At 40.8% G+C, this 22348-nt stretch overlaps 2 protein-coding genes across 6 annotated transcripts in view; both read left to right on the top strand.

Moving 5' to 3' along the window:
* SLC47A1 (solute carrier family 47 member 1) overlaps positions 1 to 1291 on the top strand; it is a 31654-nt gene extending 30363 nt beyond the window's left edge. For all 5 annotated transcript variants that reach the window (XM_039847489.1, XM_039847487.1, XM_039847486.1 and 2 more), the window contains one exon: positions 677 to 1291. In XM_039847489.1, the coding sequence (XP_039703423.1) occupies positions 677 to 903 (227 nt within the window). In that variant the 3' untranslated portion in view covers positions 904 to 1291. The remainder of the gene's footprint in view (positions 1 to 676) is intronic.
* Positions 1292 to 2538: 1247 nt separating this feature from the next.
* The window catches only part of LOC120589781 (multidrug and toxin extrusion protein 2-like), a 54144-nt gene continuing 34334 nt past the window's right edge, over positions 2539 to 22348 (top strand). The window contains 8 exon segments of the mRNA XM_039847398.1: positions 2539 to 3018; positions 3163 to 3264; positions 9463 to 9564; positions 11278 to 11351; positions 12563 to 12605; positions 13171 to 13215; positions 15100 to 15197; positions 16893 to 16990. Of these exon segments, the coding sequence (XP_039703332.1) occupies positions 2539 to 3018; positions 3163 to 3264; positions 9463 to 9564; positions 11278 to 11351; positions 12563 to 12605; positions 13171 to 13215; positions 15100 to 15197; positions 16893 to 16990 (1042 nt within the window).

Below are 22348 nucleotides of genomic sequence, written 5' to 3'. Positions count from 1 at the left end.
TATGATGCTCATGCAAGCACTCTACAGATAATTCTAATATATGGTAACCCTGTGCTTTGACCTGATCTTGGAAACTGACATTTGTATATTTGTGTCAGTGGGGTTCACCTGTTCATCAGGCAAACACACTTGGGCTTTAAACAGATTATTGTTTGGAGGAGCTTTTAGGTTATTTTCCTTATTCTTACTATTCTGAAGTGTCGTGAGACTATATCTAGGTCTGAGTCACTATCCTGCTAAATATTTGGTAGGCCTTCTGGCATGAAGATTCCATCTCTCTTCAGTTCTGTGAATAACCTTGAATTATTTCTTAGGTTATTTTTCTCCTCCGCTGACCTTGTTCTCTTTCCAAAATGATTATATGGATGTTGGCCCCTTGAAAATTTCCCCTATGAATTTTAACTTAGACAGCGACTGCATTTCTCAAGTTCTTGCAGTGAGGCAGAGCTCCCTGGAGGACCCAAGCTTATGACAGTGGGATCCAGTCAGTGTTTGTGAGTGAATGGAGAGGCATTCTGAGGTAGAATTTCTTTTATTTATCCAGTGTAGGAACTGCTTCCTGAATAAACTTTCTCCCAGCTAGTAACACAGATACACATCACCTTTTACACATCTTTTATACCAATAGAAAAAAAAAATCCTTTTAAGTTGTTAACTAACTTCCTTTTTCCCCTAGTGGGCCCAGAAAACTGTGGAGAAACTTTAATGAGAGATGTTGAAAAAAAAGACGAGACCCAGTTGGATCAGCAGATACACCAAGAAGAACATCTTCAGGTCCATCCAAGGGACATGACAAAGTTGACTGGGAGGCAGTTGATACTGCGGCGAGGGCTCCTGCTCCTAGGGGTCATTTCAGTCTTGCTGGTGGGGATTTTAGTAAGAGTATGGGTCAGAATTCAGTGATGTGGCGAGAGAGAGAGAGAGAGAGTCAGTCAGGTCAAGTGATACTTTTGAGCTCACACACAACAAATTCATAAGCCCAAAGGTGGGAATTTTTCAGTTAAGGTCATTCAACTATGCCCATGGATTTCAAGAATTGAGAGTTCAAAGATATATTTTCTAATGAAGAAAAGGAACTAAGGTAAAAGCTATATTCTAGTCCAAGACAATGTCTGAAAGATTACATTAGAATAATAATTTAGCCACCACTGTCAACCAAGGACCACTGTATACTGATTGCATTCATCTATGGCTTTGATATTCTGCTTACTATTTCTTTAGACACAAACACGTTACTGACTGCTTCAGGGTTGTTGTGGTCTGATTTGTTTAAAATATATATTACAATATATCTTTTCTTGTGCCTTAGATTATTCAATGGAAACAGCATTTGTTAACATTCATTTGGGGTCAGATCTCAGGCACTCGCTGGCACTGGAGATGCTTAAGAAACAAAAAAGGGAGAGACTTTATTCAGAAGAAAGGAGTCCGATGGCATGCTTCTTATTAAGGACTTGTCATAATATCTGTTCGAACTGAAATGGATTGGCAGAAGCTAAGAGAAATGAAGCTGAAGGCTAAGGCCCTACTAGGAAACAGCACTTCATTTTCCTAGAGTGGTGGGCATCCCACAGAGAGAAATAAAGGGCTGAAAGAGCTAAATGGAGGAAGAAATTAGGCCCTTGCCTATTTTGATAGAAGGAAGGGGTTGTAAAGTTGAGAGGCAGCATAAATGAAAAGAGGCTGCTAGGAGAGGCGAGGCTGGGGTCCTGACAGACCCTATTTATCTTGTTTGGGTCTGTTCTTGTCTTTAAAAAGGGCACAGGCTTTTGGTGGCAGACACGGTATATATCAGGAGGTCTTGGATGGTAGTGCCTCAAAAAGAGGTTTTATGAATGTGCCCTTCTTCCTGGCCTTAGAAAATGATTGGGAAGTCTTTGTAGCTGTGGGAGTCCAAACAACCATTGCTAAATTCCTCTGGTGGGGGGTGAGGTTTGTCAAAAGACGACGTCTCAATAGCAACAGTAGATTAATTGGTAACCACACTTGGATTCAGTCTTCCCAGGGCTAGGTCCACACATCAACTCGTTAAGCCTGAGTACGTATTAAATATGCTGGGTGCTAGGATGGGTCATAAGCTATGCATGGCCTTTGCCCTGAAAGAACTGATAATGGACAAGATTAGAAAAGTTAGCTACTGTGAGTAGAAACACTCAAGGACAGATTTTGGCCAAGTCCACCTTAAGGCATCTGCACTCGGTATTTCATTCTTTGTGGGTCTGTAAGTGGAGGGTCATTTTCCAGAGACAAGGTAAAGGATTGCACTGAATGTGGCCCTCCCGGCTGGCTGGCCCCCTCTTCCTGCTCTTTGTTAGGAAGCTCGCACACCCCCTCTTCAATCCCTCCCCACTGGACACCCCTAGCCTTCTAGAGGTTTTCACTGCCTGCCCTTCCCCTAGAAGGTAGCAGTCCTGGGAATACGGAGGTTCATCCAACCACCTGCAATTGCTGCTGGCAAGGAGCTCATCCCCCACCCCCACCTCTTCAGCCCCAGGAGTAAACTCTTCAACATAACCCTAAACCGAAGCAGAGAGAGTAATGCCACCTAAAATACCAGCAAAGTGTTCTGGGGGTGCGAAGGAAGGATGGAACGACGCACGTTTCAGCACGCTTTATTTTTCCTCTGTCATAACAGAACGCCCCTCACGCGTCTTCCCCCTCCACAAAGACTCTCATCCTCTCCCCGCTTCCTTCCGGCTCCTTCCCGGGGGTTCTGACCGCGGAGGCGACGGTTGGCCGGGGCGCCGGCTGCGGGGCGGGGGCGGCCCCTGGTGGGACGGTCTGCGGGCGCCCGCCCTGCCGCCTTCCGCGCGCTCGTCGCGAGGGCGCGTCCCGCCCCGAGCCCCTTCCCGCACCCGCATGGAGACTACCGCGGCCGCCGTCGCCGAGACCCCCGAGGGCGCCGCGAACAGCCCCGAGCGGCCCCGCGCCCCTCGCTGGCGCGGCTGCCTGCGGGGCGCGCCGCTGCCCGACGTACGGCGGGAGGCCGCCCTGCTGCTGGCGCTCGCAGCGCGCGTGGTAAGTGCCGCGGCCCCGCGCCCGCAGCCCGCCTTCACCGCGCCTTCTGGGAGGTGCGGTCCCGCACTTTCTCACCTTGCTGGCGAGGCATCCCACGAGGTGGGGAGGGCTAGTGTAGCTCGCGCTTCTCCTTTTCCCTTGCAGACACTTGCACAGTTGATGATCTTTCTTATTGGCATTGTCAGTTCCATATTCTGTGGACATCTGGGGAAAGTCGAGATGGATGCTGTTATGATTGCTGTATCGGTAGGTTTTAGAATGTTTATCTTTTTATTTGGGCTGACCATATGGTAAAGCCTAAGAATTTGAGTTGCATTATGTCTGACACGCTTTCCTCTACAGGGTTGGAGCTTAACCCAGGGGTACCATTACCTCATCTTTAGATTTGAAAGGAGATCGTGTCAACTATTTAGAAAGATGGTTGGTGCTCTTAAACCATCCAGTAGTGGCCGAGCTCTAATTACAGGGGGACCACGTATTGCAAGGAATTTGTAGCAATTAGGTAAAATGTACTGGTGAAATTAAAGAACTTAATTTTTTCCTATTACAAAACCAAAGAATTTTTAGTCTGGATTGTATTCCATTAGTCTGAATTACACAGTCCATTAAGGTCACACTATTTCATCCTTGCCTTTATGCCGTTAAGTGTCTCCCTTTGGGCATGGATTGAATTACAAAAGAGATCTTTTGTTGGTGAGGTAGTGGAAAGTTGCCTCTCTCTTGCATTTCATCCCGGCTTTGGAAGAAAGGTGAAAAATACTCCTCCTTCAGGTGATGGCCGGTGATCTTTCCCGGTCTCAGAATATATTCCTTGTGTCACCGCAGGAGGTGGGTACATGCCCTCAGATTACTGTGGGGCCACAGAAGTTTCAGTTTCGACTTTATAGTTGAGATGACCTCGCTAGGTGGAATCAGACATTTTATTTACAGGTCTGTTATTGGGCGGACTAATTTGGGTTAAGGGATATTACTGCTTCCTTTGAAAGTTTAGATTGGGCATCAAGAAAGAGTCAAGAAAGAAGAGGAGCTTTATATACAGGCTGTGAACAATGTCCCCTCCAAGAAGGATGAGCTTGACCCCTCCACTGCATAGGGCAATGTGGCTTTTGCACACAATGTACTCCTGGTCACCTTGTTGACTGTTAACAGTGGATAATTATTTGAAACTTAAAGGGACACTTTCTCCAGTTTCTCCATAGGAGCCCAGGATTGGGGTCCACTTTTCCTATTACTGTTTCTAAACTGTTGCTTCTCAGTGCCTATTATTTTTATTTTTTAAAAAATTAATTTTTTATTGAGGTATAATTATCATATAACATTAATTTCAGACATACAACATGATTTAGTATTTGGGTATTTTGTGAAATGATCGCCAAAATAAGTCTAGTTAACATCTGGCACCAGACACAGAAAAAAATTTTCTTTTGGTGAGAACTTTTAAGTTATACTCTTAGCAACTTTTAGATATGCAACACAGTATTATTAAATATAGTTACCATGCTGTACATTACATCCGTGTGCTTTATTTATTATATAACTGGAAGTTTGTACCATTTGACCACTTCACCCATTTTATCCCACTCTGCATCCCACCTCTGGCAACCACCAATCTGTTCTCGGTATCTATGAATTTGGTTGTTTTGTTTGTTTCTAGATTCCACATATAAGTGAGAACATACAGTATTTGTCTTTCTCTGTCTGACTTATTTCACTAAGCATAATGCCCTCAAAGTCCATCCATGATGTCACAAATAGCAAGATTTCCTTTTTTTTTTGGTGGATACACACCACATTTTCTTTATGCATGCATCTATCTGTGGACTCCTAGGTTGTTTTTATATCTTGGCTATTGTAAATAATGCTGCAGTGAACATAGGGTTACATGTATTTTTCTGAGTTAGTGTTTTTATTTTCTTCAGTTAAATATCCAGAAGTAGAATCGCTGGGTCATATGAAAGTTCTATTTTGAAATTTTTGAGGATTCTCCATACTGTTTTCCATAGTGGCTGTACTACCTTACATCCCCACCAACGGTACACAAGAGTTTCCATTTCTCCATATCCTCACCAACGCTTGTTATCTCTCGCCTTTTACTGATAGCCATTCTAACATGTGTGAGGTAATAGCTCATTGTGTTTCTGATTTGCATTTTCCTAATGATTAGTGATGTTGAGCCCTATTTCAGGTACCTGTTGGCCATCTGTATGTCTTCTATTCAGATCCTCTGTTCATTTTAAATCAGATTGTTTGTTTGTTTGTTGCTCTTGAGTTGCATCAGTTCTTCATATATTTTGGCATTGATCTCTTATCAGATATTTGCAAATACTCCCTTCCATTACAGAGGTTGACTTTTCATTTTGTTAATGATTTCCTATGCTGTGCAGAGCTTTTAAGTTCAATGTAGTCCCACTTGTTTATTTTTGCTTTTGTTGCCCTTGCTTTTCCCACTTGTTTATTTTTGCTTTTGTTGCCCTTGCTTTTAGAGTCAAATTCAAAAAAGCATGGCAAAGACCAATGTCAGGGAGCTTACTGCCTATGTTTTCTTTTACGAATTCTATGGTTTCAGGTCTTCCATTCAGGTCCTTAATCCATTTTGAGTTAATTTTTGTATATGGAGTAAGATAGGGGTCCAGTTTCATACTTTTGCATGTGGCTGTCCAGTTTTCCCAACACCAATTATTAAATAGACTGTTCTTTTGCAGTGCCCATTTTTGGGCAGTTCATCCAGGTATACTGTCTTGTATTTTTCCCATTTGATGATATCTAGTGGCTGGTAGGTGGCCTCTTCTGTGTTCATGGAAGACCTCGGTGTCTCTCTGTGGCTGTGGGGGCCCCACCTCCCTTAATCTCACTAGCTTCCAGGACTCCCTGAATCCACTTCAGGCCCCACACCCCAAACATTTTCATCCCTCAGCATGGACCCAATGTAGAAGCTTTAAACTTTACTTTCACACTTGAAATCTTTTATCTCTGGAGTCATGTCAGTTCCCCACACCCATCCTACCTGCCCTTCGACCTCACGAGGTCTTCCCGTGTTGTGATCCCTCCCTCTTCTCTCACTGTGCAGCCCCTGCCTAACCCTCCTTCCACAATCCTGGGCCAAACAGTCAGTGCCTGTCCTCCCCTCACCTACCATTCAGCACCACCACCTGGGTCTCCATCACTCCCCTTCTCAAGATCAGCCTTCCGCCTATGCTTTGGAACTATTCTTTCTCCTCCACTCCTTTCCCTATAACTAGTTTCATCGTATTATGATAAACATATCCAAGTCTCTCCTTTTCTGTAAAAACATCTCCATCTACCTGTCTCCTTGCAAGGCCTCCTGTCTGGCCTCTATCTGCTATGCTCTTTGCCAGAAAGTCTATATTATCTCTTAATTTCCTTTTCTCCCCATTGTAAGCTGGCCTGTATTTCCTCACTACTCTATTCAACCTACTGTGACAAAAGTACCACCCCTTCCTTTTCCATTATTTCAAGACCACTTGCCCTTACCTGGCCTCTGCTACTCACTCACTCCTGGGAAGTCTGCCATGTCTTCACTTCCATTGCTATTCCCCCTTGGTTCTCCTGCCACCCTTCTGATAGTTGTACTTCTCTTTCTCTTCTCCTTCCTCCTTCTGTTTGTTGGTGCCTCCCAAATATGTGTTTCTATCCTCAACCTGGGGGTCCCTTCATGTATCAAACTCCTTCTGGATATATTGGTTTGGATATATTTCAGGGGCTCCTCATAATCAGAATGTCTGAAGCTGTAGTGACCATCTTCCCCTCTCTCTCAGTTAGCAAGCCCTGCTAACTTTGTTTCCCGTATTTAAAAAATTATTCCTTTCCTCCTCTTTCCTGCTACTACTTGCCTGGCCCAGCCTTCATTCTTCCTGCCAGCTCTGCAGCTTCAGCTTCTAACTAGCTTCCCCTCCTCCAGCCCTGACTCTACCCTGTCCTCCTCCATTCTGCAGCCAGAGTCTAAAACCACAAATCCAATTATGCCACTCCCTGGCTTAACACCCTTCAGTGCTCCCCGTCAACTGCCAATGAAATCCAGAAATCTCGGCCTCCTGCTTGTGGGTGCTCACTGCATTTAAGGTTGGAGTGTATTCTTCTAGACATGGCTTAGGGACATCTGCAGAAAGCTTTCCCTGAAGACCCTGGGCAAGGCCCACAGCCCTTCCTTCAAGCTCCCAGTGTCCCATGCCCACCTCTGTCTTGGTGCCTCCTGTGCTGTGACAATATTGTCTGTCTCTGCATGTTCTCCTGCTGATAGGCCAGCTTCTATTAATTTTTGCCATGCCTGGTCCCTGACACAGACCTGGCCCAAGTAGGTATTTCAGAGGAATACATATCTCAGGAGAACTGTTTGGGAGCCAGCTCTCGCCTAAGCATCTCCTGAACTTGTCTTTTCCTCCTTAACCCACTCCTTTATGCGTTTCCATCCTGTGCCATGGAGAGTGTTTGAAATGTTACGATTATGTATGTGTGAAGAGTCCCATGACTTTTGTTCTTTCATTTAGTTTCATCGAAACTATTTTAAACATATCTCGGGGGAAAAACTAAATTAAGATTTTATATATGGTTCATGGTGATTTTTTTCCCTTTTTCTGATTCTCTCCTAAATCACCCCCAAAGAATTCCTAGTTTCTGAAGTAAAAATAGTAAGAATAGAGTAAACACAAATCTAAAATTATGCAGGTCGGCCTGAAAAGGGTATGTGAGAAGATTATTATATTCCAAAGACAGGAATTTCTGTAGATAAGATCTTAGATAAGGGGATCTGCGCTTTTCCTCCCTTGTGCAATGGGTGCTGATATTTTGCTTTTAATCAGCTATTAAATTGTAACTAATTGATAGGAAAGCAATAGGCTCAATTTCAAGAAGACACTATGTATGAAAACTAGATACATTTAAAAATTTTATGCCTTGTGAAAAATTCTATATATAGCATGAGAGGACTTACAAAAAGGTTTGTCTTTTTCTTTTTTTAAAGAAAATTTTTTTATACCCTACCTTGTTCCGCAAAGAATTTGAGTCGATTTACAAAAATACTGTCCATACAGAAGGATAAATAGCTATCTAGTAGAATAGGATCAAAGAAACATGGTGAGGACTCAAGCCAGGAGTGATTAGCACCAGAAAGGCTGCAAATTCCCCTATTAAATGCCTTGCATTGTCATGCCCAGAAAGCTGCTCGGGAAGGAAAGACTTTCTTGATACTGAGTCATATAGGAATTTCTCTTGTAGCATTTCATAAACATAAGGCAGACACTGATATAGAAGACAATGTCCTGGACAACTTGCTACAAGAGATAACAGTGGCAATTTTTGTATCATCTTTTATTATACAGTCAACCATTGTAAGGGGAGAGTATGACATTAGAGCTCAGGTTGGTAAAACCTCATCGACTTGAACCAATAACAGTCTCTGATTTGAGCAGGATGGACAGAGGAAGAATAATATTCTAAGCCAACCATAGTCAGTTTACCAAAGAAATGGCTTGTGTGACTTTTTTAAAAATACAAAACTTTTCAGAAATTGCTGAGTCATCTTTTTATTTTCCAGGAAAGCAAAGGAGTTTTGGGAGCTTTAGACCTGACGCTGACTTGGGGTGGATTTCAGAGCAGATGTCTTGGCATGGGCGCCTGCTACTGCTCACTGGGCCAGGGCCCTGGGGCCTCTGTGTGTGGTCCATCACTGACCCTGGGAGCTAGAGTTTGTGGTCTTGGTCAGCCAAGAAGTTAGCTCACCTGGGGTTGACATCGCTGCTAAATGTGAGACCCTGGAGGGTCTCCCCGACTCTTTTGCAAAACCAGTGTCCTGGGCTCTGACCTTTACCTGTAGGTTACCATCTATGCCCTTGGTTGTTGGGCGTACTGGGTGAGGTCTATTTAAGAGGATGACACAAAACTAGTTTCATTCCTCACTGGAAGACTAAAACCTGGGGCTAGACTTGCCAGCTTCAGGTCACCATCTGATTGACCTAAACTTTCTGTGACTTGCTCAGGTGAATCATAAAATAAAGAGTAGTGATTTTAGCACCATGTATGTGAAGGGCATGGGACAGTGCCTACACAGAGTACATGCTCAGTAATGTTTGCTGTTAGTATTATTAAATACCCATCACAGATCAGGGGCATCACCTTCAGATGTCAACCACAACCTAACTTTCAAATGTAAAAATTTTAATACTGTGTTGTTTAAGAAAAACTAACTTGTAAGATCCCTTGCTTGACATAAGATGATTATGATCCTTTAGTTAGAGGCTGCATTTTTGGTTGGTAATTGGCAAGGTGTAGACACCCATTTGATCTGAAATAAAGAGCCTTATATGTACAATTACAAGTTGCTCCTTAGAGATAATCTGTCGCGGTTCCTTGGTTTGAAGGGAGCTGACAGCTACTGCACTTGCTTAGCCTCCTGGATGCTTGCCGAACCTGGTCTGCTGTTCCTTGCAGGTTGTGAATATCGGTGGGATTTCAGTTGGATCCGGCTTGGTCTCAGCTTGTGACACAATAATGTCTCAGGTGAGGACCGCCTCCCTCCACATACCTTTTTTTGTCAATTACCTTTCATTTTAGAGACAATCTAGGGGACTGTCTGCTCTGTGATTTTTGTCGCCTTTTATTTGTCATATGCCATAGTGCTGACAACTGGAAATGCAAGGAGAGTTGGCTTTACTAATTCCATCCTATCTGTTCAAGGGTCATATTTCTCTTTTTCTTTCCTGTTTGATCTTTCCCACCCTAAAACTGTCCTCCATCACCCACCACCCCACCTCCAACTCTCTCCTCTCCTTCAAGCCAAGATTCCTAAAAGTGTTCTTTGTGTTCCTTATCTTGACTCCATACTCTTGACTCAGTATCCATCGATGCCTTTCCATTCCTGTGCATGCCACCAGATGATCATTTGAAGTCCTGAACCCACTGGGCTGCTCCCCGCTCTCCCAATACTCCCTCGGCTGGCACCACTGCAGGCATGCCCGGAGAGACTCCTGCCCCTCAGGAGCCCCACACCCTACCTTCTACCACGGTACACCCTCTCCCTAGCTTCTCTCCACCCCATGTTTCCTAGAAAAAACCACTTTTCTCTCTCTCCTGAGGGTCAGACTCAAATATTGATTGTGTCCTGGACATCTTAAACTCAGTTTGACCAAAACTAAGCTTATCAGTTTTTCTCACTCTGAACTGTTTCTGAATACACTCTACTCAAGCCAGAATTTTTCTTCATCTCTCATCTTCATATTGTTTCTCTCCATCCTTATTACCTGCCATTGTGTGGGACTGTGTGCTCTCAGTTGGTGTGCTAGCATAATCAGAAGAGAGGCAGATCCTGGTCTAGGCCTTTTACTCTTGCCTCTGTCTTCCATCTCACCTGCCCAATTTATAGCCATAATGGTTTTTCTACTAGACTCTGAGCTCCTTAAGGAGAAAGGCTATTACCCTTTCAGTTTTTGAATTTCTGTGGTTCAGCATCATGTGTGCTGTGTAGGGGGCATCCTGGAAATTTGTTAAATAAGAGAGAGAGGGAGAGAAGGAAACAGGGATGGGTGGATGGATGGATGGGTGTGTGGATGAATGGTAGGTGGATGGATGGGTGAGTGAAAGATAGATTGGTGGATGGATGGATGGATAGATGATGGATGGATGGATGGGTGGGTGGATGTATGATGGATGAATCTTGCCTTCAAACCCAAAGTCTGTGAGAGTGAGGACAGGGTTGTGTGCCAAGGAAGGAGCAGCATTGAGCATATGTGGTGTCTCCTGAGCTTTTTCATTCAGCTCCTCAGCAGTTTGTACATGAGGGCATCCTGAGATAGTTTTTACAAGCTAAGCTGGACATGGCTCTAAAGGACTCAATTTAATTTAAGCCAAAGTCAGCTCTGGAATGGCATGGTCTTTGGCCGATAAATCCTTCTCAGTGAGGCTACCACATCACCAGTTTAAAAACTTCACTCTTCCTCCAACACTCTGTCCTTCTTCCCTGATTTTTCTCCAAAGCACTTACTATTCTAGACAGCACACTTTAGGTCTTGGTTATTTCTCCTGTTTCTTGTCTGCCTCTCTTCCCTCCTAGAAAGTCAGCTCCATGAGAGCAGGGACTTCTGCCTGATTTGTTCACTGCTCAGTTAATTCCCAGGCATACAGTAGGAGTTCAAGAAACACTTGCTGAATGAATCTGGAAGCCTCTTATATGGGCCCAGACTACCACACCTTTTTAAGCTCTGGTCTCTGCTGCCAGCTCCCTCCATGTCTTACTGTCCCTGTTCCCAGGAGCAGGGATTCATCATGCTAAAAATGCCACTGATGCCAACTAGCTCACTGGCTGCCCTTGGCTCAGGTGCTGGGTGGGGAGCTTAAATAGCAGGAGTCACAGCTGCCTGGGGGCAGGGGTGGCGGGCAGAGCACTTCCCCTTGGGAGGCAGAAGTAGATAGCAACACAGTTGCCTTCACTTTTGTTTCTAGACTTGGGTTTTTTTGTTTGTTTTTGGACAGTTTAGCTCTCCTTGACTTGGGTTTTTTAACCTGTTTATATATAATTCCAGCACATTCTCTGCTATTGTCATTGAGATGCATGGGTTGCAAGGAGGCGTCATTCTTCCTAGAATACTGTTGGTCTTGAATCACTGTGAAGCTTTGCCGTGATAGCCACAGTCCTGCCGCTTTTAAAAAGTTTATGAATTTTGCCCGACTTTTAGTTCATTTTGCTGTGTTCATTCCACTTTTTCTGCTGAGACTGAGCTGAAAAATGTAAAGTCAGGCTTCTTCTTAAAATCAGACATTTAGCAGGACTTATGTAATATTGACTTAGGTTGAAGAGAAACATTCACTTAAAATTTAAAGAAAACCAAAACAATAATTCATAAAGATCTATGCATTATTCATGGCAGCACAATTTACAATAGCCAAGATATGGAAGCAACCTAAAAGCCTATCAACAGACAATTGAATAAAGAAGTTATGGTTCACATATACAATGGAATATTACTCAGCTATTAAAAAAAATGAAATCCTACCATTTGCAATGAGATGGGTGGACCTAGAGGTTATTATGCTTAGTTAAATAAGTCAGAGAAAGATAAATTCCATATGATTTCACTTATATGTGGAATCTAAGGAACAAAAAGAACAAACTAATTAAAAACTGACTCACAAATATAGAGGACAATTTGGTGACGGACAGATGGGAAGGGGGGTTGGGAGGCTGGGAGAATGGGGCGAAGGGTTCAAGAAGTACAAATTAGTAGCTGATAGATGGTCACAGGGATGGGGAGCACGGCATAGGGAATGCAGTTAGCATTAATATATTGGCCAGGTGGAAAACCAGAAAAGAGAAGGAGCAATTAGAGGGATCCTTTTATAAACTATATAAATGTCTAACAATGTACTGTATACTTGAAACTAATTTAAAAAAACTTAAATATTTGTTTAAAATTTCTCACATATAAATTATTTTTAGTTTTAATTTTTAGAAAATATTCTATGAATTCAATTTGAAGACAGTATGACCAGCAATTGTTTTAATATTAACTAAAGGTTGTTTTGTTGTTTATTGCAGGATAGCCCAGATTTATGTGACAATTTTTATTCCTGCTCTTCCTGTGTCAAGGATAGTCTTGTGAAGCAGCTCATGAATGTTGTCATGCTCGTGCCTTCCCTCCTTTTGTTTGTTTATGTTATCATAGTGTTATTCACGCAAAGATTCAACCTGTATTTCTTGGACCTGTCACCCCTACCTTACTGATTCTCAGAGCTTGTGCAACTTTGATGTCCAACAACTTAAATTAAATACAAACACTGATGAAGGGAAGAAGTTTCTGTCCTTGTTCTATAGTTACTTTTGATTGCAAATTGATTGGAATGTTTCCTGGGCTCCTCTGGGATTTTGGGAAGTACCGTCAGCTGGCACCCTGGAACCATTCAGATGTCAAGGTAGCAAGTGGCTTCTACTTTGGTCAGAGTTTGCCCTTGTCAGTTCTTCGAGGAGTCCACCCTGGAAAATTCCAAATAGTTAGTGTCCTAGCATTACATTAGTGTGGCTCTGTTTCTTTGAATTCAAGGTCACATATTAAGAGGAAATATCTTATTAAAAACCAGAACTGATAAACTGTTAGAATTATACTTTTATGTTAAAGAGGTGTTTGTTTTTTTTGTTTCATCTTACAGGCATCATTCCTGTTCCAGTTGCAGACAAAATATTTACAAAGTCAGGTACAGATTCTTTTTGCATTTTTACTCCATAATACTGGAAATGAATAGTAAAGAATCTTAGTAATTTTTCCATAAAAAAGTAATTTGTAATTTTTCCATAAAAGTAATTCTCAATTTTTTTCATGAAATTCTTCCCAGAGCTCTTTGTTTGGGAGATATGGAATCTTGTAGGCAGGTTGGCCCAGCCTAGGAGAGATGCAGAATCAATCTGTCAGATTCCTGCAGGTCACCTCTTGTTTCTCTCTATATTCCCTACGCCATAGTCTGACTACTGGTTTTGCATCCAGCCTCAGGCCTGGCTCTGGTGCCTCCGATTTTGAGGAAGAGGACCCAGAGTTCCTATGGCCACATCAGTATACCTGAGGAAGAAGGGAAATGGAGAAGACTGAGGGCAGGAGGTATGTGGGCAGAAGTGAGAGGCTGAGCTCTGCTTCGCTGTGTCTCCCCGCAATTCATCTCACTGTGAACCTCCCAGCTTGCCTACGTGTTACCTCTTGTCCACAAAAGCCCTTCTGCTTCGATAGTGGTCAACTCTGTTTATATGCAAGGAAGAAAAGAGAAAATGTTTATCTGAGTACTAGTGTAGGGTAGGCTGCAGATACAAAAAAGGGAGTAACTGCAGCACCATAACATAAAAAGATGAACATTTACTGCACATCTGCTATGAAGCACATGTTGAACCCTCACTGAAGCCCTACGGAGAGGTTAAGGAACTTTTCCCAAGTGTCTCTTAAATGGTCTTCCCTTTATACCCTCTTGCCAGGACCTGATTTCCTCTTCTTGTGATTATTCCCTCTCTTTTCTCTCTGTGTTACTGTGATGGAAACTATGACCTACCTTGTCATTCAGAAGCATTTACAAACTTCTGGTTGGTTTCAGAGCTGCACCAAGGGAAGAGACACAATGGTTTTGACTCTTGGTTGTTCCATTTTTGTGTAACTTTGCTATCATTTAAAATTGTTGCCCGTTTAACTTTAAATGTTCAGTTGACCAACTATTTAGGAAAAACTCCGCCTTCCTTTACTGTCACACCACTATCATACTCAAAACACTTCTGACATCAGATGTGTGGGCTTTTTTCCCCCGCATCAAGCAACACCAGCTGGGGGTCCTACGTTTTAACCTAATTCTAATACTGTCTACCTGGAGATAGTGTCAGATGCCAGGTTAAAGATTCAGTCTCATATGACTTTCCCCACCACACACACCCACTTTGGATGCCAATCGAAGTCTAGGGTGTTACCTGAACCTGTGCTTCTGACTCATCTCTGTATATCAGAGGTTCTCATGACCCCTCTTCAGGTTCAATTAATCTGCTAGAGTGACTCTCAGAATTCAGGAAAAACAGTTTACTTCCCATTTACTAGTTTATTATAAAAACATATAATAAAGGATACAGATCAGAATCCAGATGGAAAAGATGTGTAGGGCAAGGTAGGTGGGAAGAAGGGGCATGGAGCTTCAGTGTCCTGTCGGGGTGCACCGCTCTCTCATCACCTCCACCTGTTCACCAGCCTGGAAGCTCTCCGAAACCTGTGCTATGGGTATTTTATAGCGGCTTCCTCACGTAGGCATGACTGATCGTTAACTCCATTTCCAGCCCCTCTCCCCTCTCAGGAGAAGTGGAGAGCAAGGCTGAAAGTTCCAGCTTCTAATCATGGCTTGGTCTTTCTAGTGACCAGCCCCTCCCCTGAAGCCATCAGGGAGGGCACCCAGAGTCGCCTCATTAGAACGGAAGACACTGCTATCACCCAGGAAATTCCAGGGTTTTAGGAGCTCCGTTCCAGGAACCAGGGGCAGAGACCAATATGTTTTCTATTATGTCACACCACCTGACTGATTAGCTTTTGAAAATGCTAATGTTTTCCTGTTTGGGGATTTTAGGGCATTATCTTGCCTCAAGTTATTATTGGGACTGTAGCGAATGTCATCAACGTGAGCATAAATGCTCTTCTGCTGTATGTCCCAGGCCTGGGAGTGGTGTAAGTACTGACTTGTTTATTCAGCAAATACTGAGTGTTCACTGTGTGCTGGCCTGGTCCCAGGGGCTGGGATCAAGGGAAGGGAAGCAGCCTACTTGGAAATTCTGAGAGGTGTCCAGGTGCTTCGTAGGATGGGGTAAGAGCATGTGTGTGGAACAGCGGGAGGGGTGGCAAGGCTTAGTCTGGGGAGATCTGTGAGAGTGTCACAAACGAAGCCATGTACGAGCCTACACCTACGTGTGGAAGTGGAGTTAGACCAGAGGAGGGGGTTGCTGCAGCCTGTGAAAACTGAGGTGGGTGACCCAAGCAAAGGCCAGAGAGGGGCAGATACCTGTAGGGATTCTCCCATTGTCTCTGAATTATGAGACATCAAGCCAAATTTCATCTTTATGAAACTTGAGAAGATGAGGGTCACACATAGAAAGCAGTGTGAGTTTGTACCTCCCTCAGTGAGCACCATGCTGTTGTTGGTCCATCCCTCACTGGACGACTCCTGTGGTGTATTGGCTCCGAGCCAGGCTCCTTCACATGTAGCTAGTGTGCTCATGCCAGCACTTGTAGACCAAGTCTCAGCAGTTTTTAGGTGCTTTTGGCAGTATGTTTCTGTATAAATGAAAACCAGTTAGGTGGGTCATGACCAACATTTTAAAATACGAAATATATTACAAATGAAATAAAATAAAGTAGAATAGAAAATATAAGGTGGTATGGGGTTATTTTTCGTGAGACTTTGTTTCTATGGGATGTGTGTGTGTGTGTTTGTGTAAATGTACACATATTAATGAGGATACTGGATAGTGATGGAAAATTTATTTCTTATTCTTGGTTGCAGTAAAAATTATATACAAAAACCATTATTTAAAGGATAGATGAGAGTTTGAACATTAGAACAATCAATAAAAAAAGGTTAATAACATTTTTCTTATGCCAGAAAACTGAAAGAGGCTTTGGCCATGGGGTAAGTAAAAGCCAGAAGGCAAGTTTGAGAACTGGTGACATTGACCCGCATGAATATCTGACTGGGCATCCAGGTTCTCCTCTGCAGATATACCTCTTAAAAGTTTCTTGAACAGATGTACAAAGGACAGTTTGGAGATAAGTGGGTAAGAGGAAAGGAACATATAGGAATGGATTAATAAATGATAAAATGTGAGGATCGGTCAGAGGAGTGAAATGAAAAACAGAAGGGAAAGCAGAGTTTCTGGCTCTCTGTGCCAGGGCAGGGCATCATTTTATTTGTGATAAAATGTCATCTATCAAGATGCTCTACGGTTATATTCTAATAGAAAGCACATTTATTATAATCCTGGGAAATAAAATAGCTATGACCTTAGACTAGTATTTTGAACACAGTAGCTGTTTGCTATATCATTTTTAACTAATTACATTTAAGAATTTATTCGATGGGTTCTTTAAGGCTGTTAGGACAAGAAATGGTGATAAATCTTTATGTCCTTTTGTTTTCCCACTGGTGAATAGTAACATTTGGTTCTTCCACAAAATTCAGTGTTGGCGAAAGCAAACGAGTCTAATATAAGTGGATACAGTGTTTAAAATATTAAGACAGTCTAGGATTTCTAGGCCCTTCTAATAACTATGATTCTTACACAGAGTAAAAGCTTGTCAGCAGTGGTCTGTTTATTCATACTTAGAAGGAATACACTCACAGGTAGTGATTATCTTTTTTTCCTTTAGGGGATCTGCCTGGACAAATACCATCTCCCAGTTTTTCCTGTCTGCTCTTCTTTTCCTGTATGTGTGGTGGAAAATAATCTACATCAACACCTGGGGAGGTACGACAACATTGATTTCTTACATTATGTTATTTGTTGTGCAGAAATATGTAATTTCCTGGAGGGTTTTTTTGCAGAGGTTTTTTTTGTTTTTATCTTTGGAAAAATTAAAAAATTATGGAATACATTTAAATTTCTAAAATATGAAAGATACAGGTCAATATGAGACTTTTTTTTTCCATGAAGGCAGCTTTTGTTCTTAGAAAATTGTTTGTAGCTACTGAGTTGTAGAAATTAATATTTAGTTAATTAAAATTGCAAATACAAAATCCTAGTTCCTTGCAAATCATCCTGCTCTTTTAAAGAGAAGTTTGATTAATGTCTTATCAACTCAAGTGAACAGACTGAACTCTCTTTAAAACAGTCACAACTTGGCTGAATTCCTTTAAATATTTTAACGTGCATTCGTAAATTTAGTAAAATAGATTTTATTTTTGTTTCTTCTTTTAAAAATTGTGGTGAAATATAAATAACATAAAATTTGCCATTTTTACCATTTTTAAAGTGTGCAACTCAGTGCCCTTAAGTACATTCCCAGTGTGCGCAACCATCACTACCATCTATCTCCAAAACATTTTTATCACTCCAAACAGAAACTGTATCCATCAAGCAATAACTCCCCATCCCCCCCAAACCCACACCATAACTGCTAATCTACTTTCTGTCAATCTTGTGCCCTAAAACTTTGCTGAAGTCATCTATTAGCGTTAGTAGCTTTTTTTGTGGATTCTTTGGGTGTTTCTATATATAGAATTATGCCGTGTGTGAAGAGGTAATCTTCTTTTTTAGTTTTCATGTGTTTTATTTCTTTTTTTGATTAATCGCTCTGGCTGGAACTTCCAGAGCAATGGTGAATAGAAGTAGCAAAAATGAGCATCTTTGTCTCGTTTTCTGATTTTAGGAGTAAAACTTTAAGTCTTTAATCATTGAGTATGATGTTACTTGTGGGTTTTTCATAGATGCCCTTTATCAGGTTGAGGGAGTTTCCTCTATTCCCAGTTTGTTGAGTGTTTTTATTTGTAAAGGGTGTTGGGTTTTGTTAAATAATTTGCCTTTTTCTTGTGCACCAGTTGAGATGACCATTGTATGCTTGTTTTTCTTTCATTCTAGTAATGTGGTGAACTGCACTGATTGATGTTGACCATTATTTGCATTCCTGGGATAAATCCCACCTGATCATGGTGTGTAATCCTTTTAATATGTCACTGGATGTAATCTGCAGCTTTCGTTTTGTATTTTATTAAGGATTTTTGTAATTATATCATAAAGGATATTGGTTTTTGATTTTATTTTCTCATGATGTCTTTTTCTGGCTTTGGTATCAGAGTATTGCTGGTCTCATAAAATGAGGCCATGAGTTCGGTAGTGTTTCTTTCTCTTCTAATTTTTGAAAAATGAGTCCATGAGTTTGAAAAATGTCAGTGTCAATTCTTCCTTAAATGTTTGGTTAATTCACCACTGAGGCCATCAAGTACTGGACTTTTCTTTGTTGGAAGGTTTTTAATTGCTGATTCAATCTTTTATTATAGGTTTGTTGAGATTTTCTATTTCTTTTTGGTCAGTTTAAGTAATTGCATTTCTAGGAATATTTCCATTTCACGTAGTTACCTAATTTGTTGGCATACAGTTGTTCATAGTACTCTTATAATCTCTTTTATTATATATAAGGTTGATAGTAATGTTCCCACTGTTATTGCTGATTTTAGTTATTTGAGTTTTTTTCTTTTTCTTGGTCAGTCTAAGCTAAAGTTTTGTCAATTTAACTAAATTCTTTCTTTTCAAAGAAACAGTTTTTGGTTTCTTGATTCTCTCTATTGTTTTTCTATTCTCTATTTCATTTATCTCTGCTTTAATTTTAGTATTTCCATTGTTCTAACTTCGGGTTACAGCTATAAATTGTCCTTTGAGTACTGCTTTCATTGCATCCTGTGTGGTATGTTGTGTTTTGTTTTCTTTTGTTTCAAAGTATGTTCTAATTTTCCTTGTGATTTGTTTAAGAGTATGTTGTTTAATTTCCACATGTTTGTGAATTTTTCAGGTTTCCTTTTGTTAATGATTTCTATTCTTATTCCTTGAGGAAGGTACTTTGTATGATTTCAGTGTTTTAAAATGAATCGAAACTTACTTTGTGTCCTAACATATGGTCTATTCTGGAGAATGCTCCATGTGCCATTGAGAAGAATATGTATTCTACTATTATTGGGTAGTATGTTCTATATATGTCTGTTAGTATAGTTGATTTATACTGTTGTTCAAGTCCTCTATTTTCTTACTGATTTTCTATATAGATGTTCTCTCCATTACTGAAAATGATATATTAAAGTCTCCAACCACTTTTGTAGAACTATCTAATTCTCCAATTCTGTAAATGTTTGCTTCATATATTTTGCAGCTCCGTTGTTTGGTACGTATGTGTTTATAATTGTTATATCTTCTTGATGAATTAATTGATCGTTTTATCAAAATATACGTCCTTCATTGTCCCTTGTAACAGATTTTGATTTAAAGTCTATTTTGTTTGATATTAGTATAGCCAACCCAACTCTCTTTTGGTTACTATTTGCATTTTTATTTTCAGCCTATTTGTCACTTTGTCACAAAATGAATTTCTTATAGACAGCGTATAGTTAGATAATGTTTTTAGATTCATTCTGTCAATATCTTCATTTTTATTGGACAATTTAATCCATTTCCATTTTAAGTGATTACTGATAAGGACACACTTTCTTTGTCATTTTACTCTTTGCTTACTTTTTTGTCTCTCATTTCCTCCATTGCTGTTTTTTTTGTTTTTTGTTTTTGTTTTTGTTTTTGGTAGTCGAACTGTTTTGATGCCATTCTCATTTCTTTTGTGTATATATTTTAGATATTTTCTTCATGGTTACCATGGAGATTATATTTTAACATCTTAAATTTATAACAATCTTATTTGAATTGATACCAACTTAACTTCAGCAGCATACAAAAATGCTACTTCTATACAGCTCTGTCCCCCAACCCTTTGTTGTTGGTGTCACTAATTACATCTTTATACATGTGTGCCCAGTAACAAATATTTATAATTCTTTTTTATGCATTTGTCCTTTAAATTATGGAGGAGATAAAACATAGATATACAAACGAAAAATACAGTGATACTGGTTTTTATATCTTCCCATATAGTTACTTTTACTGGAGATCTTTATTTGTTCATATAACTCTGAGTTACTCTAGTTTCTTTTTATTTCAACCCTAAGGACTCCCTTTGGCATTTCTTTTAGGGCAAGTCTGTTGGTTACAAAATTCCTCAGCTTTCATCTGGGTATGTTTTAATCTCGCTCTCATTTTTTAAAGATAGTTTTGTCAGATACTGAGTTTCGGTTGACAGTTTTTTCTTTTAGTAATCAAATTTGTCATTCTGCTGCCCTATGGCCTCCATGGCTTCTGGTGAGGAATTGGCTGTTAATCTTACTAAAGATCTCGTTTACATGACTAGTCACTTCCTTCTTGCTTATTTTAAAATATTTTTTGTCTTTTGACAATTTGATTATAATATATCCTGGTGTGCATGTTTCTGAGTGACTTGGAGTTTGTTGAGCTTCTTGAACGTGTGGATTCATGTTTTCTGGCAGCCACTAAGCTATTTCGATCTATGGATTTGCCTGTTCTGGACATTTTACATACATGGAACCATTCTTTTGTGACTGTCGAATTTCACTTAGCATGTTTTCAAGGTTCATCCATGTTGTAGCATGTATCAGTATTTCATTTTCTTTTTACAGCTAAATAATATTCCATCATATGGATGTACTACATTTACTTACCTATTCAACAGTTAATGGATATTTGGGTTGTTTCTACTTTTTGACTATTAAAAATAATGATGCTGCAAACATTTACATACAAGTTTTTGTGTGGCTATAGCTTCCGATTCTTTTGGCTTACTACCTAGGGGTGGGTGGGATTGCTGGGTCATATGGTAAGTTTGTGATTAACCATTTGAAGAGCTGCTAGACTGTTTTCAAAACTGGCTACACTGTTTTATGTTCCCACCACATTCTCACCAACATTTATTTTCCTTTTTAAAAAATTCTAGCTATCCTAGTGGTCAGGAAGAGGTATCTTGTGGTTTCTACTTGCATTTCCCTTTTAGCTAATGGTGTTGAGCATCTTTTCATATCCTTCTTGGCTGCTTGGCTTTTGCATTTTCTTCTCTCTCAGTAGCTCCCTGTCTGGCTCTAAGGATACTTTCTGCCGTGCCATTCCACCACATGCTTTACACTTTTATGTAATTCTTTGGCCATGTTCTTCACCTTTATCACCTGATTGGATTCTGTGTTTTTGGCCCTGTGGATATAGTATTAAAGTCACAAATTACTAGATATTTAAAAGTCACAGAAGGATATAAAGAATAACAGAGTGCCCATAATTTATAATACTAGATCTATTAGATGTTAACATTTTATTTTCTTTCTGCTATTAAAAAAATAAACATTACAGATAGAGTTTATTTTAGTTAGGATTATCTTCTGCTATAACAGAAAAAAAAAAACCAAATAACAATTGCTTAAAGCATATTGGCTGAAAGAAACTCAGAGGTAATTGTGTAGGGCTGTTATGTCTCTCTACAGTGTTAAAGTCCGATGCAAGGCTATCACTACTGGTTGGATCCATAAAGGTGCCCAGAGTGAGGGCTTGAAACAAGCCGTGCTTCACTTGCCATGCCCTGCATCCTAGCACTGGGATGCAACACCTTTTTCTTAGCACCAAGTTGCATCTTCTAGCCAAGCTATATGCCATGCAGTTGTATCGACCCACAAAAGGGGCACTATATAGGTTAATAGGGGTTCCAGATTCATTTTATCTCATTTCTCTACCGTATATGGTTTCTGTTACCAAGGTCTTTCAGGGTCAGGGGTATTGCTGACTGAGAAGGGAAAGATTGATGATGTGAAGCCCAGCCAGAAGAATGCACAAGATGCAGACATGAGGATGAAACCACAGGCACCAACTTTATTGTGCGGAGCGCACTTCTGTTAAGAAGCGCAGTTCTATTGAGGAGTGCAGTCCTGTTGGGGAGTGCAGTCTATTGCATGGGGCATGCAGTCTTGTGTGCATTTCTTCTACTCCCCTTTCTTATGCTCCCCTTCTGCTCTCTCTTCCCTCTCCAGGGGACTACATATCTCTGCACATAGCAGAGCACAAAAGTGGCATTCAGCCACACATGCATGATACAATCAGCTGAAGTATGTTTACACATTTTCTAAATCTGGGGTTCTATTCCTTGCCGTGGGCCTAGATCACAGCCAGTCCTTGGACCAGCCAGACCTTGGGCCAATTAGGCCTGGCACCCACACTCCACCCCTATGGGGTCACAGG

Source organism: Pteropus medius, unplaced genomic scaffold, assembly GCF_902729225.1.
Source record: "Pteropus medius unplaced genomic scaffold, Ma_sr-lr_union100, whole genome shotgun sequence".
Taxonomy (NCBI): Eukaryota; Metazoa; Chordata; class Mammalia; order Chiroptera; family Pteropodidae; genus Pteropus; species Pteropus medius.
This window is presented reverse-complemented; position numbering and strand designations above follow the sequence as displayed.